The sequence below is a fragment of the Convolutriloba macropyga genome, chromosome 6 (genome assembly GCF_964194025.1).
Source record: "Convolutriloba macropyga chromosome 6, txConMacr16.3, whole genome shotgun sequence".
NCBI classification, from domain to species: Eukaryota; Metazoa; Xenacoelomorpha; order Acoela; family Convolutidae; genus Convolutriloba; species Convolutriloba macropyga.
The window spans coordinates 56,349,198-56,369,016 of NC_134473.1; the positions used below are offsets into that span (position 1 = coordinate 56,349,198).

The window sequence follows — 19,819 nt, forward strand, 5'->3', positions numbered from 1 at the left end:
AACAAATTAAGAAGGGTGTGAAATGTGAAGAGTAAACAGAGAAAATAAAGAAGAGAAGCAGACTATATTTTTCTTTGGCAAGAAGTAGCGGTTATTGTGAGTTGAAGCCTGGGGCTAATTCGTCGCAGTTTGAAGAGAAGTAAATCTTGATTGTTTTGAGCACACCTTTAAGTGGCATTTGTTATTATAACAACGAACATGCCGCACCCAAGTTATTAAACTAACAAACAACTTATATCTAAGGTAGTTAGTTCAGTTATAATTAACTCTGAACAGTCGATAACTTCACTTCAAAGTGTTTAAAGACGTCGCAAAGATTGATTTCCGATCTTTGTCCTGGCATTTGTCTTTTGACAACCGAATTGCCTTCTTCAAAAAGACCATTAAAGGCGCAGTCATATACATATCCAAATAAACATTCGTTTTGTAAACAATCAAAACAAAGATTCTTATTTGTTCACGCACCCGCGCGCCACAACTAACCAATTACCTTTCACTGTCATTAACGTTCATTAGCGCGTACCTTCAAAAATGTTAAGTGGATTCAAAGAAGACAGAAAAATGTCGTCATTGAAATTCGTCAAAAATGTCGTCATTTGTAGCAAAATCATTAACTTCTATCAATTCTGAGAAAAAAGATTTTGTTAATTCGTATTCCTACCTCATTAAAAGTTGTGATTTGTAAAAATGAAATATCAAGCTGAAAAATAATTTGCATGACATTAAACGACGTTTATTTACGTCGCATTTCCTAATTAGAGAGGGCGAATTTTGAAGTATTAGAGTAATACTTTTAATCTTCTTTGAATTATCAGTATTTGTTTTATGTTTCGAACAGAGGATGACTTTATCACTCAAGGAAACTTGTGTCTGTTTTTCTTCCTTATTTCTTGTAAGTACAAAAATATCTTTTTCAAATTCAGTTAATAAAGGAAAACAAGGGCAACAGTGTAATAGGTTAAAAATTCATCATTAAGATTTATAAACTCCGCTGTTTATAAAAATCTAGATTGACTGCGAACCCAAGGTTTCCGTCAGACCTCGTTTAAGACCTTAAGGAACGAATGATTCTTCAATAATTATCAAAAAAGATTAACAATATATGAAAACAATATAATATTCAAATGTTGAAGTTTTCTTCAACACATTGAGTAAATGTTTTTTTTAATATTGTCCTGGATGCGTTATGATTGTTTTTTTTTGTGACAGCTTTTGTATATTTTTCATTCCCATACTGATGACTGATTTCAATAATTTAGACTGCTCAATATCCAAAAATAAAAACACGCGTACTCAGTCAAAGAGAGGTTCTCGTTTCTGATGAGAAGACTATCTATTACATGGGGGGGGGGGGGTCATCACGAAGTGGGCTTTTGTCAACGGTCAAAGTGTGCCAAGCGGCTGATCGTGAATGGTTTTGGTTCTGATCACGGTTGTTTTTTGTTTGGATTCCCCCAGTTTCTAACGTGGCTTTGCCTAATTCTTATCTAAGTTTTGGCAAACGGAGTTGAAATTAAAATCGAAATGAAATCTGATCTTAATTCATTGAGAGGTGTTGTCAAAAGTACAACTCGAAGCCAGGACTCAAAGTAAAAAGCCTAAAGTTTATGAAAACTTGAAGAAGTTACATTATGATAGAGAGCATCCACATTTTTTAATTGTCTTCTTGCTAATGACTCCAGTTAACTTGCGAGTGGCCTTTTTAACACTGAAGGGCGTTTCTATTGTACTGGCTATGCAGATTACTTGCCTGCTATAATTAGTCCTTATTGACTAACTCTTTGATAAATTTTTTTGTCCATCCCCTTAGACTTGGTCCTCTTATAATTATCATTTGCAACACTTTATTACCGGATCTAGTTTTAGGTTGGGATACATTTCTTAAATACGAAAAACTATTTTAAATACTGCAGATCATTTGGATAATGACGACCACCATCCAATGTTCTCCAGTGTTCAAAACAGTTTTTCAAAATGAAAAAAATCTACAACATAGTCAAGTCAAATTAAATTGAGTTCCAACCAACTGATTGCGAGTGGCGTAGATATGTGCTTTAAGCATTTTCTGACAAGTCTACACTTTTTAGGCCAGACACATTCTGCTTCTTTAAACAATTAAATTGTGTATATTTTATTTTAAAAGCTAATAGCACAAAACACGATGGACAATGAACAGGTATTCGTTTACCACAATTTAACAAATTTGCAAGCAATTGTAATTCAGAGAGTTTTTTGTTTCTTTAACCTTCTGGATTCCTTTCATCCTAACGACTCATATTCGGTAGAACACAACTCAACATCTTTCAATCAAATTTCTGTTAAAATACATATTCCTACGAATTTTAAAATCTATTGAAAGCTCTGATTTTAATTTCCGAAATGAAAATGATAACCATGAAACCTATGAAAATTAAGATTGAACAAATTTTCAGTGGTCAAGAATTGGGACAACATTTATAAAAGGTACTATTTTTTCCCTTTATTTTAGTCAACGATGCCAAAAGCAAAAATGCAATTGTTCAAGCGTTACAAGTGATACTTTTACTAGGTAATAATGAACTGATAATATCAAGGTTATTGTGACCTTCGAAGAAACCTTTGCTGAAACTCCATTTGATTTTGAGGCTTAAGGAAGAAAACCCGCAAAAACTAGATTGGTAAGAGATAGCAGACGAGTTTCTAATTGGTAGTTTTTCCTGAAAACAGAAATATAACCAACTAGCGTCGGTCAAGATGTTATCATACATTGGAGGTTAAGAACCGGCCTTCACATTATTCAATTGTCTCCACAAAGAAGTTGAAGTGAATCGCATACTTAGAGATTAGTAAAAAAGCAGAGCCATCAGAGATTTGGTCAGCCGCTTAATGCCCTTCGGGCTTCACCAGTTTATTCCGTTTCTGAGTACGAAAATTTAAAAGGGTCAGAGAAAAACTTGGTCACGCGAAAAACCACATACAAAAGACCAAATGACTAATAAATTTGATACAAATTTTGCTTGAGAGCAATTAATGACCTGTCAAAAAGAAGCTATAGCTCAATTCAAATGGCAACCGTCAGGCAGATTTTTTCCCTTCTAAATATAAGCTCAAAAAATTTTTATTTCAGATTGATATTGGACCTAATAATATCAGAGTTGTCATCAACAATTACTGATAAAAAGTGTGCTTTGTATCTGTCGACAACTTCTTGTCACGTTGTTTATGAGTTTGTTACCTTTTTTCTGTAAATTCTGAATTCAATTTTGTAACAATAAAGTTCTAAGAATATTTGCCAGATATTTTGTGATAATTTGTGAATCTTTTTCTGCACGAATTTTTTGAGATGGTCTTGTAAATCAAACACCAAAAATAATTTACTTTAGTTCCTCAGCCTTCAACTTTGTTCTTCAAATGAATACCTTCGGAGAAATGTTATAACGCAACTGACATCTTTAACATTATTTTCTGCATCATAGCTGTCTTTCTAAAAAATTCAAGCATTCAAAGAACTATCTAAAATTTCAGTTTGGCATATATCAGTCATCCAAGGTGTTTCAAATTAACAGATGATCAACTTATTTACGTACATTAGAGATATTTTACTTCTCATAGAAAGATATTTTACTTCGTTTTTGCGACATTGGGAAGAAACCTTGTTGAGCAAAGACTTGATAAAAATCGGGAATACTGTAAAAGAGATGTTAAGACTTCTGTTTCAAGCTAAAGACGATTTCAGTTCTTGCCAGCAAGTAGCATCTTTACGGCAAACTTCTCTTGAAGCCTCTCTTTTATGCTTTCAAACTAAGCTTTACTAAGTTAAACTAAGTTTTACAAAATTTAAACAGAGATTTACTAAATACATCAGTGCTGACCTTTTACTTTATGATTATAAAAATGCAGGTTCCCTCCCCCCATTCTGGGCAGTAAACATTAACAGATAACGTTTCGGTGCCAAAACTTTATATTTTCTGGTCACATTTGCTAAAAGCCCAACAACACAATATGGTTTTTCTTCTTAGAAAACGTCCATAACGTAAATCCGTAAATTGTAATTCTATGTGAAAGTCTTTCCTGTGACGTCGGCAACAAAATAGATTGACAGAGATTACAAAATGTAGAAATGTAGAGAAAAAAGAGTTTCATGGTTGTCATCATATAGTCTTGTAGTTTTGATTTTGATGTAATTAAAATAACTAACTCCTTTTTCTCCTTGAAAGCAGCTCAGATAAAGCAAAAATTTTTCTTTTATTGAACCAACACTGTTTAAACGATTTTGGTTAATTTTTTGCAAAATTTTTCGAAAACTTTGTTGAGAACAGTTTTGTGAGAAGCTTTTTTCTTGATGAAAAGCAAAAATTTCATGAAACATACTACTATACTTCTTACAAGAAAAAGTAACTGATGTCCTAGAAATCAGTGAAATGAGAAAAAAAGTTGAGCGGATGAGCTGACAAAGTTGAATATTGATCAAGTAAACAAATTAATTTCCACACATAATTCAGGTTTCGAAAATCTTTGATGAGTAAAATGTACAATTGTTTTTCTTTCCATTTAATTCTCATATTTTTTGAGATCGGTCTCTCATACTGAACTTTTCAAACCAGATGTGCAAAAACTTGTGGCGTCCTATTATAAAAATGTGGCTTCCTGAACAATGGAGTAAACTGTAAGTGAACTTCAAAACAGCAGAAGTTTCATAAAAATTTTTTTCCCGAAAAGCCATAAAGACTTTTGGTCATTCCACAAAAAAGAATTTGAGTTGAATTTTGTCAGAATAAAAGGGAAGAAAGTTGTGCTCAATTTCAGTGCTCATTATTTAGTTTTTTAAACAGCTAAGTGAGCACCGAACAGTCGATTCATTCCCAGTTCTTTCATGCACGCTACAGATAAAAAACACGCTAAAGATTGCGTCATATCCGTTGAAGCTCTAAAAAACATTGCAAAATCAGAAAACAAACAGTGCTGGATTGTTTAGTATTCCGAGGAAGTGAGCTTCAATGAAGGACAATTTATATCCATCCTACTGTAAATCCTGCTGATGTTTTAAATAAAAACCGTTGGACACATTGAATGCATAATTTTAATGAATTGAAGTTTGAGTAAATTAGTTTTTTCTCGAGCACTTACCTTTTGATTTACAATTTAAGAGCATATATCATTTATTGAGGACGAAAAGCAACAGCATGGATGATGAAGCGATAATCTTCCCGCGAATTTTTGAGTACTGCTGCAGGTTTGAGTGGTAATACTGTTTTGACTAAAAAGTTGATGAAGTATCGGAAGTATTATCTGGAATAGTTGACACGAACGAAAAAAAAGAACCAGAAAACTCTTGAATCTTACAAAAATAGGTTGAAAAAACAAGACATGGTGAGAGCTAATGATTGATTCTGAAGCAAGGACTGTGCTACGGATGCTAAGCTGACAGAAATCAAGAGCCCACTAGATAACCATAATATATACATCAAGTAACGACTGAACTTTCAGCAGAAATCAACAACAGAAAAAAAGAATGATCACTTCAAAAAAAGTGCAGTGTCAGTAATTGTTAAGAATCTGCAAAACCAAACACTATTTAGAGCATTCAACCACGTCAACCACCTTAAAACATCAGAAATTCTGTACACGGGACAGCGATCTTGATCGAGAAGTTGAAATAATACATAACTCCTGGTGTTATTTTGTACGCTGTAGGAACTGACACTTTTTGTTCTGATTACTATATAATATTTCGCAGTAAAGTTCAAATTAACCGCACTTAGTTGCGGAACCAAAAACAAACGACTCTCACTTTCTTTGAAGGTTCCATTAGTTTCTTTTGTTGGCAATATTTGCTGCAAGAAAGGTTGCAAGAAAACGTAGGCATATATTTTCTCTAATTTTTTTTAATTTTTAGAAAAGTTTTATTGTCCAATTTTGCTCCCGATTTTTGCAGCAAAGTAGGAACACGAGAAAAATAAATAACATATGTTAATATTTTTTCTTTACCTACAAAGTATAATAGAAATTTTTGGTTGCAATAGGAATAGAAAGAGGAAAAGTATTGAGTTATAAAGATTCTAAATAAAAAAAATAACAATGGCATCAATTGAGTCGCGATATCTGCAGATGGTGCTGAATAGATGATTGTATTGTTTTACTATGTGAGTCAAGGAGTCAAGGATTTTCAATAAATGCCCTTGAAATTATGCTGAAAACGAAAAATGGGTTTTGCATGCAAGAATAAAATTTCCAAAGAAGTACAAAAATCCATCAAGCAAAACCTCAGATCGATTTGCAAAAAATGAAGTGATTTTGATGTGCTGATGAAACTTGTCGTCAATCATTGCCTATGTGTTCGATAACTCAAAGAGCATTCTCCCTGATGGCTACCAAATAGTAGCTTTACCGATATTCAGCTTTTAAGTTTGAAAAACAACACCATAATGGGCAATTATGTTTTCTAACAGTGGTCTTTATCAGACCAAATACAAATAAGAGTGAAACACTAGAAATTTTTTCAAAATTTCGTTGACGAACTAATTCCGGAACACAACCAATTGTACTACGTTTCCGGCGGTTATTATTGACCATAGTAACAACAACATCCAGCTAACGAAATCCAAAAAAGAGATCTGCAGCTCTTACAACTCAACCAATCTGTCAATTGTTGGTTATACAATAGAAACAGCAGAGTCGAAAATTTTTATTAGCGTAGTTGCTGCCAGAATTTAGTACAAACAGAAATAATCAATTCGACAGTAAGTTATCACTATACTGTCCTAACTAAGACCTCTGATTACGTCGAAGAAACAAAGCCTCTGAATAACAAATTTATAAGAGAGATTGCTCCGTTCTTGAAATCCACTTAGTTTAGAAAAAAATTGATTTTCAAAACAAAAAAAATAGGGCAATATTATGTCATAATTTTACGCCATAAACTGTGGTCCTTTATTCAAAAAATTGAAAAATATCAATCATTGGATCATTTAACAAGTTTTATTCCAATGAAAAAGATCGAAGCAGTCAAACTCGGTTGAACACATTATAAAGAATTTAGAAGCGAAAAACAGTGGTTGCATTACATTTATTTTAGAAGAAAAATTTCTACAAAAATAGGAATAAGCTGCAAAACAAAATCAGAGTAAACAAAACAAAACGAAACAATATATTGCACAAAAACGCGAAAAACATTTCTAGCAGCTTTTTCGGTACAAAAGATTTCTGCGGAAATATAGGAAAAAAAGCTTTAAAATTTATCAAAAAAACAGACTGAAAGCGAAAGCAGCTTCTTCACAACTATCGGAAAGGTTTTTTTCACAACTAACAAATACAAAAATTGACCTTTGATAAAAATGAACACATAAAATCTAAAAATGCTGGTTTTTTTCTCAAGCAAAGGAACCACAAAAAAGTCACTAGTCATTAAAATTTTGAACAATATTTATTGCACTTATATTGACGGACTGAATAACATATTTCTTAACCAAATAGTGTATGTTAAAATTGCTAAAACTGCTAAAAATTTTGGGTTTGTTTCATAAATTGAGATTAATTCTAGCAACTTCATAGTTTCTTTTAGGCTATAGATTTTATGTATAAACAAAAGTTTTGGTTTTTTAGTCTATTGAGGCAATAGCAAGCCAACACTTCACCCACCGGAAGCAAACATAAAAAATTGCTCTAATCATCTTTGACAAAAGAAAAACGGAGTCAACAATGCAAAAAGAAATTTATACAGTCCATTCGATGATTTTTGAATTTTATTTAAATTAACAGAGATACTTAGATCGGAATTCAAAATAAGTAATCTAAAACATCTGGTTTGAGAAAACAAATTTGAGCCAATTAGGTCAAAAGGAGATTAAACCGGCAGTTAGAAAGCACAAACATGGTTAATGGATGTATCCCTAAACAACTAGGAGTAAGAATAAGAAACATATTGGACTTTATCTTGAAATTAAGGGCTATTTGTTCAGAATTGCAAATTTCTAGTTAAAACGAATTGAAACGTTGTCAGTATAGTTTTAGAGACAATACAATAGCAGTAACGGACAAATAACTTCATCAATGTATTAAGCTGACCATTGTTTTAGTCACTTACACGTTGAGCCAATCTGTTTTTTTTTTAAAAGATTCTTAGTACTGCTACCGGAATCAAGTGAATAGGACCATCAAACCTTTTGATGATCTATTAAGTAAATGGCGGTTCTGTGCTGTCTGGTTTGTACAGCAGTGCTAACTTACTTTAAAACAATTTATTATTATTATTATTAACAAGTCTTCTCTTCAGTGCATTATACTGTTATTTCCACCATAATAAACATTTGATCCTACATTTGATGAATTTAAAGCTTTATAATAAATTTATGATTAAAAAACTTGTTCGTCGGGTTTGCCTGTGGGTAGTCTTGGCTGAAGGTTACCAGATAAGCTAGATGTGTAGCATGTGTATATTGAGCTCGAGTAGGTTTTTAAAAGTCTAAATCATACTCGGGCTCAGGTTTAGACCTCTACTTACACGGTTCGAACAGGTGTCTTTAATCCACCTCTTATTGAGAAAGTAATAGGGGATGAAAAATTTCGACTGTGTAATCAAGTTTAAAAATACGATTTTGCTCTTATCTTTTCATTCATAAAATGAAAGCATTTCCACAGCTAATAAGCTGAGAACTGAGGATGTAAAAAAATTTTTTATTATTTTTTACTCCATTTTGGGGTTTGTATGTCCTACCACTCGGCTAGATAATTGCATCTTCATAGTCACCTTAAAACTTTAGAAACTGGTCCAAATTTTAGAGCTTTTTCAGGCGTGCTTCGGAATGTTCCCCCAGCAAGACTACGACCCAGAGAGAGAAGTGATTGAACAGGACTACTTTGACCCTCTAAACTGGACTGTCATCGGATACCACGACCCAAGTAGGAACATGATTTATACTTTCCCAGGTCTTGCTCCCAATGTAGCACCCCCAATACTTTGACTACTTAGAAATACCTCCTCACCAGATTACTAGGACTGGAGCCAAGAGCCCCCACCCCACATTTTCATTAGTAGCTATTGAGGGAAATAGACATCCTGTAGGCTGATTCCGATCAGATGAACTATGATAAAATTGTCCAATTGAATTCGGATTACGTTTTTGGATAATTTGTCACGCGGTAAGAAAGCGTCATTGGCTTTCATCTATTTTATTTGAATTCATTTGAAGACATTTTGAAGTTCAAATTATCTATAGGTTCTACGGTAAATTCAAAACGTTTCCGCTTAAGAACCTCAAAGCTGAAAAAGTCACATTTTTTGCATTATGAACTTCTTTTCTTTTTTCGCGCTTAAATTCATCTTATTATTTACCAAAAACTGTCTTTAAGTTCATTTTGGAGATGTCTTTTTCAATTTTTGGGGAACAAATATATTGCGATGATTCAAATTTGCAGAAATAAAATGACTTTATCAAATAAGAAACGACATTTTCTTCCAATACAAAATCATTTTTAAAACTTTGATTACATAAAAATAGGTTATTTTAAGCATTTTTTGGTGTTATTAACACAAAATTATACCAAAGTTTTGGAAGGGTTGTTTTAATTTGACAGTTTTCTTAAAAATTTTTCTTGATGAAGTCTTTTTTTCAATGTAAAAATGAAAAGTTTCAAATTCTGTCTAGCCAATGATTTTTACATTTTTTGCATCAATTTAATTTCTAATATCATCATCAGTTTATTTGAAATAAAAATTATTGCATTCTCACTTGAAACAAAAAACAAGATTTTTATTCTGAGGACATTATTGTTGCAGTGTTGCAGGTTTGACTCATAAATTGTTATCTGTGTTTATAGGAGTGTCTGATATTTGGGTTATTAAATTATAGTTTGATCAGGTGATGATTTACTTGCTGACTCAAAGGTTTTCAAAGTTTCCTAAATATTTAAAAGTCCAGATTTTTGCACTGATTTGGGGGAATACTTTTCACTTGGGTACTTGTTGAAACATTGCGGTTTGCGTATGTGTTAGAAAAAAGTATGTATTAAACAAACAGTGTTGTCACATTTTCGATACTAAACATTTTTAATCTTTATTTGAGCTAATTATTCCGCGCCTCCAACTGTTTAGGGGAACTTTTTACGTAAATGTATAATTTTGTTCTACCTTGTGTTGCTGCTAGTCTTCCGAGAACTTTGCAGAAAATGTTCAATTTTTTTGAAGAAATCTGACGCAAAATTTGTAATAAGAATAATTCCGTGCCACCCAGCAATTTTGTTAAAAGAGTTGATTGTAACACTTTTCTGGGTGTTTTGTCGCCAAAGATAGTAAGCTTTTTATATTGGACTGTTAATTGCAGATTCTTAAGAGAAGTAATGGAAGACAGCGTTGGTAACCTAGCTGCTAGACGATTTTGAGTTTTAATTGATCAATTTCTGTTGCGTGTTTTGAGGAGCGTTTTTTGGGTGCGGTCTCGAAAAGTCATAAACAAAGAACTATGTTAGCTTGCAGGGTTGTTGATTGTTTTTTTTTTATTGAAGAGGACTGGCTTCAGATTTGAAGAAATTGTCGTGAAAATTTTAAAATATAGAGTAAAATATAGATATTGATTAAGTCGTCGTTCTTTCAACAATGTTAGCTCTCGTTATTTAGTTCAGTGATGGAAGTGTTTCTGAAACCGGTAAATCTACATAATTGGACCTTTCCACCAAAAAACTTTTTCTTTGACCACTGAAAACGAAACGAAAGTTCCTATTTTTTTGCCGAATAGTTTTATTGTTAATGTCTACTACCCGATCAAAATACGAGCAAACGCTACAGTAAAACTTATCTCAGTTAGTTTTGCCTTGCCTGACTTAACCCTAAGTCATTTAACGCACGCTAAATACACCTAAAATTCAATAATTTTTACTTGAAATTTACCTGAAAAAATAAGGGGGCACCAACCGATCTTTCACCTGAACAAAAATTAACTTACCTTAAAAACACCATATAAAATCATCTTCATTTTTATAGAAAACTTACCTAAACAATTATTATTTACATAAGTGTTCAGGGCAAAATTAAGGTATTTTAAGTTGATTTTCAACTATCGTTTCAGGTTTTTTTTAGGTAAATTTGCAACTTTTTCAGGTAATTTTAGGTAATTTTACCGTAACTGTTCAGTTGTGTTTTGCAGGTATTTTTTAGGTATGTTTAATAAAAGTTCAGATTGTGTCTCCTTAATTATTCGGGTATTATTCCGGTAAAGTTGAAGTAAATTAAGGCAAGTTTAGGTAAGGCAAAAACTACCTGAACGTTTGAGTGAAGTTAAGGTGTTTTTTTCAGTTAAAATTATCTGAAATTTATTTAGTATGAAATGATCAATCGTGGTTTTACATAATCTTTCAATTGGTTTCCATTGAAGAGATGTGCAAACACATTTTTAGTTTGGTTGTTTTCAAAGTTCAAGTGAAGATGAGTTAAGTTTTTTTTTGTTTCCTTACCATTTGATCGTAGACATTTGTTTGGTCATTTGTCCTCTGAACAAGAATGCAATTGATTATTGACAAAAATAATAGTTTTTTTTAAAAAAAAATACCTATGTGAAACTAAGCTCCTAATTAAAAAGCAATTACCGTAGAGCTCAATTTAAATATAAACATTTCAACGGGTTAAGTAAAAAACGAGACTTCAATTTCTCGAAATATTTTTTTCTCCCTAGAAGCCAAAAAAGGTTTGCTTGACGCAAAAGCTGTTCTGGCAACTCTATTTATAGGTTGCCAATTTTTATAGCAGTTTTTGAGCAGATTAATCGCAGAGTAATCCGGCTAATAATAAACATTATCTCATGACAAGCAAGCACTTTGGGACCGCCTTTTTAACTTTATCTTTTGATCGGAGCTCTGATTGAAGTCCCCTTTGAGAATTACGTAATTAGCTCTCATACAAGGCAATAAAGCGATCCAATCTATTCGAAAGCCGGCGGACACATAAAAATGTGAGATAAAAAACGATAAGCGAGCTAAGTTTCTCCTCCAATGACAAAAACCAAAATGACGTCAACGTTTTAACCTGTCAGATTGTTATCTGATGCGTGGTTTTATTCACCAAATTCCTTCCCCTGGTTTTTACAAAGCAGAGCTCTTTATCTTTCTTTTTGGAGACCGACAGAAAATTAGGGCGCCGATAACGTACAATTAAATGATTTGATACAAAGCCGCCCGCCCGGCATCTTTACCTGTGTGTATATATTACGTTGGAGGAACAACATTGAGGGCTGTAAGGCCAAAGACAAGAGGATTATTTAGCCGGGCACAGCCGTCCTAAAATAGATTATCCCATTGATTTAACAGTATATATACACACAGTCCCCCTTTTAAACATCCAAACATTAAATCTCCAAAACTCCCCGCGGCTTTGATCGCTAAATCTTTTCCATAGTATTTTCAAATCGCGACCAGGAAATTTCGAGACATCCATTAATATAAAAACATTTGCACCAAAAAATCAAGTCACAACAAATCATTAATCGGGTTGAAGACTAATTGGATAATTCAATTTGTTCCTGTCAAGAAGCATAATTTCAAGCTCAATTCACGTTCTCCACAATTTGAAAAATCTAAACATATTTTACAGATTTCTGCATTATTTCCTTATTTGGATCCGTTCAATATTCGCGTCAATTAGGCTATCCTTCAAAACAAAAACAAAACTGTATTTATTGTAAGACAAACTACAATAATCAATTTAACGAACAAATTATCAAATTTTTGCGCAATTTAATCGAACATTGTAAATTGCTTAAACATCTTAATTTATTAAGAGGTTGCTATCATAGTGGTCTAAGTTATATTTTACACCTACGCGGACGGATTTACGCCCAAGATTCGGTTCCTGAGGAGAGAATTCGAACTTCCTTTAACGCCACAGGGATTCCTTAGACTTGATAATGATACTTCATTTAAAACCCTGGTATTGTGTCATTTTAAACGGATCTCTTCATACTGTTTTCACACCTTGTTTGACCTCTGTTCTCTTACTGAAGTTTCTCTGACGTCATTTGACATTTATTGCTAATTCGTTCAGTGACATTTCAAATTATTACTGAGAGTTAATTAGAGACAAGCTAGTTGGTATTTTTCAAAAGCAGGTTGTACGAAATCGGCATTTAGAATATTAGCATTATTTTTGAGTTGCATTTTTTCCAAATTCACATTTCGTTAGCAAAATCTAAATGGACAAACTTTGTTTATTATTCTTTCGCCTTAGGTCTGCCATGGGCATCTAACAAAATTGTTCATAGAAAAAATTTTTGAATAGTTTTTCTCTAATTTAGTTTTATAAATGAGCAAAACTAAAAGCAACATACATAACATTATTAGAAAAAATTTTGAATTCTTTAAGATCCATTTTCTTGAAATTTTATAGAAGGCCTTGTTTTAGAATTTTTAAATTTATTTCATTTCAATTGACATAAATTTCTCAAATTTCTCCCTAGAAGCTATCTGGTTTTTAACATGACTCATAAATCAGATATTAGGGTGTAAGAGATGCATTTAAACGAGTAAATTTATTCATTGATATCAGTATTTTTTACGACTCATGATTTAGGATATAAATTACAAGCGTGTATGTGGTTTACCGTGAAAGTAAAAAAAAGTTTCGTTCCGAAATTGCAGACACTCGTCATTATTATTATCCATGCCTAGTTTTGTACAATTGACAAATTTACTGACAACAGTCCATCACTTTCATCCACGCTCGCTTTCGCTGTTGGCCACTTTAATTATGTTTTGGTAGTGAAGGTATCTAGTTTTTAATATTGGTTAACAATGAGTAAATTGCACAGAAACTAAAGAAAACTTAATTGATGATTAATTGTATAAAAGTACCTGGCAACACTATTTAAGCATTAGGAAGACCACCTCCAACCCAGATCATGGCCTTTAAAAAATCAAATCTCTGATTCGATTTACAAGTACATACTAGATCAAATTGATCACTAACGTTTTAAACTATTTGAAAAATATATTGAAGAATCATATTGAAGAAAAATATATTGAAAAATATATTGAAAAATTAATGACTTATCGTGAAAGTAAATGAAAAATTTCTTGCCTTTCTCATCACCATTGTCCCCGGTTAACTTATCAATTCTTCACGGTCCTAAGTACTGACGTAATATAAGAAAATATGACAAGGTATTGTCACTTTTGTCCGCAAAAGCGCTCACAAAAGCCGGAAATGAGAAAAATTTATGCTTTTTGGAAGAATACGTTCAGGCGGTTATGCTGCAGACATCATAACAGTATCTAAACATTTGTTTGTAGTTTTGCCACCAATATAATTGTTCCGACCCCACTTGTGAGGGGGGGGGGAGGAACTATATACTCAAATGGGTTTTTTTTGTTCCGTGAATTTTGGCCGACCGATATATTCATCGTAGAGAAATGTGCGTGGTATCATTAAAAAGGTCGTCCAGCGTAGAATTCGAAATTAAAAAGATTTTTTTGAATTTCGTTTTTTTTTTCGAGGAGTTATCGAGGTTTAAAGTTTCATGTGAACACTGGATATTTGGTTCACTTTTGTTCACTTTTACCGTAATTTTCGTTCGAATTAACGTTTTTTCTACGAAAAATTTAATTCAAAACTAGATTTCACGCCAAAAAGTAAATCAACTTTAGGTTTTTAATAGACGAAAGGAGATATTAAACACTAGTTCTAGTCTTAGAGAGAAGTTTAATATATATAAAAAATTCGAATTAGGTTTGGGAGCTCTTTTTTTAAAAAAAAATTTTGCAATTTTTTTGTTTTTTCAAGTCACCTAGAGACTACTAGACACTTTTAATATCAAAGTTCCGTTAATTACAAACCTCTTTTACGATCAAATGAAGCCCAATGAACAAAAAATTTGTTTCGAAGGGATTGCTCATGTTTTTGATTTATTCTTTGATTCATTTTTTGAGGTTTTACTATAGTTTTATAATCCTATGGCATAAACTTGCTGACTAAAGGTTCAATTGATTTGCTAATGAGCATTAAGTGAACCTATCTAGTGCTGTGAGTGGACAGCTAATGGCTGTTAAGACTTTGAAAATAAATTTTCGAAAGTTTTTTAAAATTACTAAATCACAAACTTATTTTTGTGAACCGTAAGTTCGTCTCAGTAAAACAGGATTGAACTCCTTCATACCACTGCAACATAAGTTAATCTCATTGGCGGCTTTATCAAATAACTATTGGTTATACGTCTTCAAAGCCACAAGATTTCAAATTTTTTTAAAAATTTTTTTGGACATTTTGTTTTATTGGTTCATTTTGAAATCTTATCACGTCATCCTAATATTGATGGCTACATCTTCCTTTAGTGAAGACGTCTAAAGGGTCATAGATAAAACTTTCTGACAAAAATATGGTTTAAATGGCTTCAACACTTTCTTCTCCCATTTTTCTAAAGAAATTTTGGTTTTTGCCTGTATTGGTTGTTTTTTTTTCATAGTCATAAGACATATTGTGATGTCTTATTGATTACCTAGGCATCATTAATATCCCTGTATCCACATCGTGGCGTAGCTGAGCGTATTCATTGAATTCCTATGAAAGCTTTTGAGTTTATGGCTGTTTAAGCTTTTAGAGTTTGGCTGTTAAGACTTTAAAAATATTTTTTTATTTTTTTTGAACATAAATCAATCTTAAGCTTATTTTCCTGGATTGTAAGTCAATCTCGGTAATGACAGAACCGCTTTTTTCTACATCAGCAACAATTTATCTATTTAGCGGTTTTGTCTTCTAACTATTGGTTTTTTTGACTTCGGTGCACGAGTTTTCATGATTTTTAAAATTTTTGGATTTTTTTTAGTAATTTTGGTTCCTTTGAAATCGTATTACATTATCCTAATATTGTTAGCTCCCATTGGCTTAGTGAAGACGTTCAATGGATCGTTGAAAAAGTTTTCGGAGAAAAAAGCTTATGGTTTAAATAGCTTCGACACTTTTTTCTCTCAATTTTCTACCGAACTTTTGGATTTTGCTTGTTTTTGTTGATGTTTTCATAGTCAATGACTTGTTGTAATGTCTTATTGATAAATTTTGAATGACAAGCATCCTAATTGTCACATCATCTGGGCATAATTTAGCGTATTAAATGCCTTCCGTTGAAAGCTGTAGAATTTTTTGACTTTGATACTATGGGTTTTCTCAAAAATTTCGCGGTTTTGATGTATTTTTCTTTGCCATAAGACTTATTGTGATGAGTTATTGATGTCACATGAATGAAACCTATGATTGCTATTTCATCGAGGCAGAATTTAGTTTGTTTAATTAAGTTAAAATGTAGCATTTTTTTTTAAATTCAAACATCTATTTTTGTTATCTCTTCATTTGGTTGACAATTAAGTCAAAAATGTAGATGAGCTCGGGTCGGAACATCATGTGCGAACGCACATTAACGAGCCGCCTTGTTCAGTTTTATCATTTTTTTTCACTCATTGTAATTTAAATTTTTATTTTAAAAAGTCTATCTTAAATGCAAAGAAGGAGACGCTAAATACTTATGACTAATTCAATTTTGACACACGTTGCAGAATCGATTCATCAGTTTCTTCAAAACTTTAATTTTTTAAGAACTTTTGTAGACAGGTCTTTTTTGGAACTGTTGAAAACTAAAATTAAGCGCTTAAGATGACTTGTTACAAAACTTTTCTTAAATTTTCTTCCCTTTCACAGAAAATTTTGACTTAAAACATTTGTCATACCATACTCTAAAACTTTAAGTCACAAAGTTTAAATCAGCAAATTTTAAATCGGAAAATTGATTACAATATTGTCCTCAATGATTTTTAGTTAAACATATAAAAGTTTTTACAATTGTTCAGAAAACTAGGTGCCAATTTGCTTCAACGGGCTACTACTGAAATGTTTGTCTGAGAAGATTTTTAAATACTCTGACATCTAAGACATTTAATGCGTTTTGCTTAAAACAATTAATTTTATTTTTTAAATCGTATTTCTTTATGGAGCATAGAGTTGTGTGTGGTGCCAGAGTCTTAACATGATATTGGAATTTGTACTACATTGCAGTTCTCCAGTTTCAATCGGTTAAGCAAATGCATCAAGTTATTCAATATTTGGAAAAAGTCATAATAATAGCTCTGATTGTGTACTTTTTCAACTTAATTTCTGGAAATTTAGAAGCGTTAAGTCGATCAAAGACTATCAGCGTTGAAGATAAGAGACAGCTTAAAGAAAGCTCAGGTTTCGGCAAATCAAAGCTTAATTCATGCGACATGTACCTTTACGTCATTCATTTTTAAAAACATAAAATGTAATTTATCTATAAAATATAAATCAATCTCAGTGTTGAAACTTTCTTATACTGTACTTCAAATGTATCCTCAATAGTTCTGGAGAGTAAATATGTGCGCATTGAATACATGCTATGATCTATTTTTAGATATAAAAACATATTTTTTATTTCCTGATAAGGTAACAAATACTAAATACTCGGACATCCTGCTAGTTTTCAGTTGATTGCGGTAATTGAATTAACCATACCAGACGGATAATGTGATAAAAAACACCGTCAACAACAACAAACAAGGACAACAGCAAATAACAACCAACTAACAAAGAATATCTCAGATAGCTGGAAGTCACAACAAGCAGACATAAACAAATTGTTTATTGTTGTTTGTTTACTTTGCTTATTTGGGAGCAATAATGCTCCGTACCTTGTGGGCTTACCATCAACAACATCATGTTCTTTTCTTTACCAAATTGTTGTTGGGCTGGAAGTGGTTATGGTGGTGGCTCTTCTTCATTTGTTCACGCGAGGGGATGTTTGTTCACGCCAGTTTCTTCCCCGCAGCCCCAATCCCCTACTGGCCCAGACAGTTCTTCCAAAGCACACGATTCCGTAAATTTTTACATCGAAATAAAGATTTGTGTGAATCGAAGTACCGCGGTTATCTTTGTGAAATACTGGGTTTGTGATTCGAAGAACCGGATTATAATTTGGTTCTTGAATAAAAAAATCAGGACAAAATTTTTACGCGAGATCGTCTACTTAACGACCAGGAATAGCACCCCTCCCACTTATCCCACCGACGATGTTTTGTGGAATCATATTTCAACGACCTCATCCAGGGTCTTGACGTTGACTTAGTTCTTATGTCGATCCCAAATTATATAGAGCAAGATCTATTGGTGATCAATTCTTAAAACTTGATTTCAGACATTGTTAAGTATTTTTCCAATTTTCTCAGCAATAATATTATTGAATCCAAATTCAAGCAATCGATCACCATACTAAAATAAGTCATTTGTGACAAGGTCAACTGTTAGTTTGCAATAAGTAGTACGAAAAAAGACTGGAAGGATTCTTAGAATCCAACTGCTTTTTCGGAAAAAAGTAAAGTTTCGCACAATTTTGATTTTTGTGACTTAACAAGTTAAATTATTAACGAAAACAAGGAGGCTCGTTAATGTGTGTTTGCACATTGTGTTCCGACCCGAGCTCATCTGCATTTTTGATTTAATTGGCAACCAAATGAAGAGATAATTAAAAATAGAAGAGAAGTTTGAGTTATGAAAAATATTTACAGTTACTAATTGATTTAAATAATGCTATGTCTCATTACAGCGCTCTCAAGATCTGCCATTTAAATGACTGCGAGAAAAAAAATAAACAACAAGATCAGCAAAAACTAAAATTTCACAGCAAAAACTCAATATCTAAATATAAAAGCACCTAGTAACAACGTCAAAATGCAATCAGATAAAACCTTAGCTACACAAATATACTTTTAGTTAATCACACTGCAGATGGGAATTTTCCTTACAGGGACTAGGTAAAAAGTCGAAAAACAGATATAAGGATGCAAAAAGAAAAAAAATTCAATCAATATTATTAAAAACGTTTCAAAACTTCAAATGTCTTAAAAAGTCTTAGCCTTCAACGAAAGATTTGTTGATAAATTTACTAAAAAGTCATTACGAAAAGACCATATTCTCTCACACTAAGCCAAAGAAACAAAGTAAAGTTGTAGAAAAACTTAAAAACTCAAAAAAAAACCACAAATGAATTGCAAAAACACAAATTATTAGCTTTTATCTGAGTTTTTTTCTCTTGTTTCAATTGTAATTGTTACTAAAACAGCTAAAATGTACTGAACGAATATATCAGTTCACTCTGTACTTATCTTAAAATCTTAAGGATCTGTTATTACGCGAATATGCTGAAAAACAGAACAGAAATATTGGACACTCAAAGTTTTTATGAAAACGGATATCGGAAAGCAAACAAAACGTCAGTTACGATAGAAAAAAATTGAAAGACATGTTAATTTTCGCACTACATGGAATTGAATGGGACCTCTCAGTGATGAGAATATGTTACAGTTTGACTAGAACAACAAAACCCGAAAAATTTGAAAAATTCCTAAAAACGAATAATAACAAAAACTTAGGACTATTCGCTATATACAGAATGCATTGGGAAACATCATTCATTCAATTCTCAATTCAAAGTTCATGAGGCCTCCAAGCATTTTATGTTTACAAACAAATAAATAAAAACAGCCAGAAACAGCAAAGTAAAAAAACAGAGAGAAAAGTGTCGGAGCCATTAAAAAGTGAATTTTTCAGCATAAGTTTTCTCTTTTTGATTTTTTTTAACAGCAAGCTGATACTGTTTTTTTCCAAAAATTAAAAAAAATGTATGAAAACTCGTGGCATCGAAGCCATAAACCAATATTTAGAAGTCAAAATTGCTATCGAAACAAAATTTGGTTGCAGTAGAAAAGTCGGATGCCCTGTGAATACTAAAAAGGACGTACAGTTCAAAAAAAAAATAAGTTTGAGATTGGTTAGTTTTCAAAAAAACCAAAAAAAAATTGTTTT

The 19,819-nt window shown here is 32.2% G+C and overlaps 1 protein-coding gene across 7 annotated transcripts in view; it reads left to right on the top strand.

The window, feature by feature from the left end:
- The first annotated feature begins 312 nt into the window (after positions 1-312).
- Positions 313-19,819, top strand: part of LOC142341788 (acetylcholinesterase-like) — a 60,219-nt gene continuing 40,712 nt past the window's right edge. The window contains exons 1-2 of one of the 7 annotated variants that reach the window (XM_075393020.1): positions 313-892; positions 8,769-8,877. In XM_075393020.1, the coding sequence (XP_075249135.1) occupies positions 842-892; positions 8,769-8,877 (160 nt within the window). In that variant the 5' untranslated portion in view covers positions 313-841. Of the gene's footprint in view, positions 893-8,768; positions 8,878-11,915; positions 13,074-17,438; positions 17,835-19,819 lie in introns of those variants that run through there. The other 6 variants (XM_075393018.1, XM_075393016.1, XM_075393013.1 and 3 more) reach the window with 6 other exon arrangements.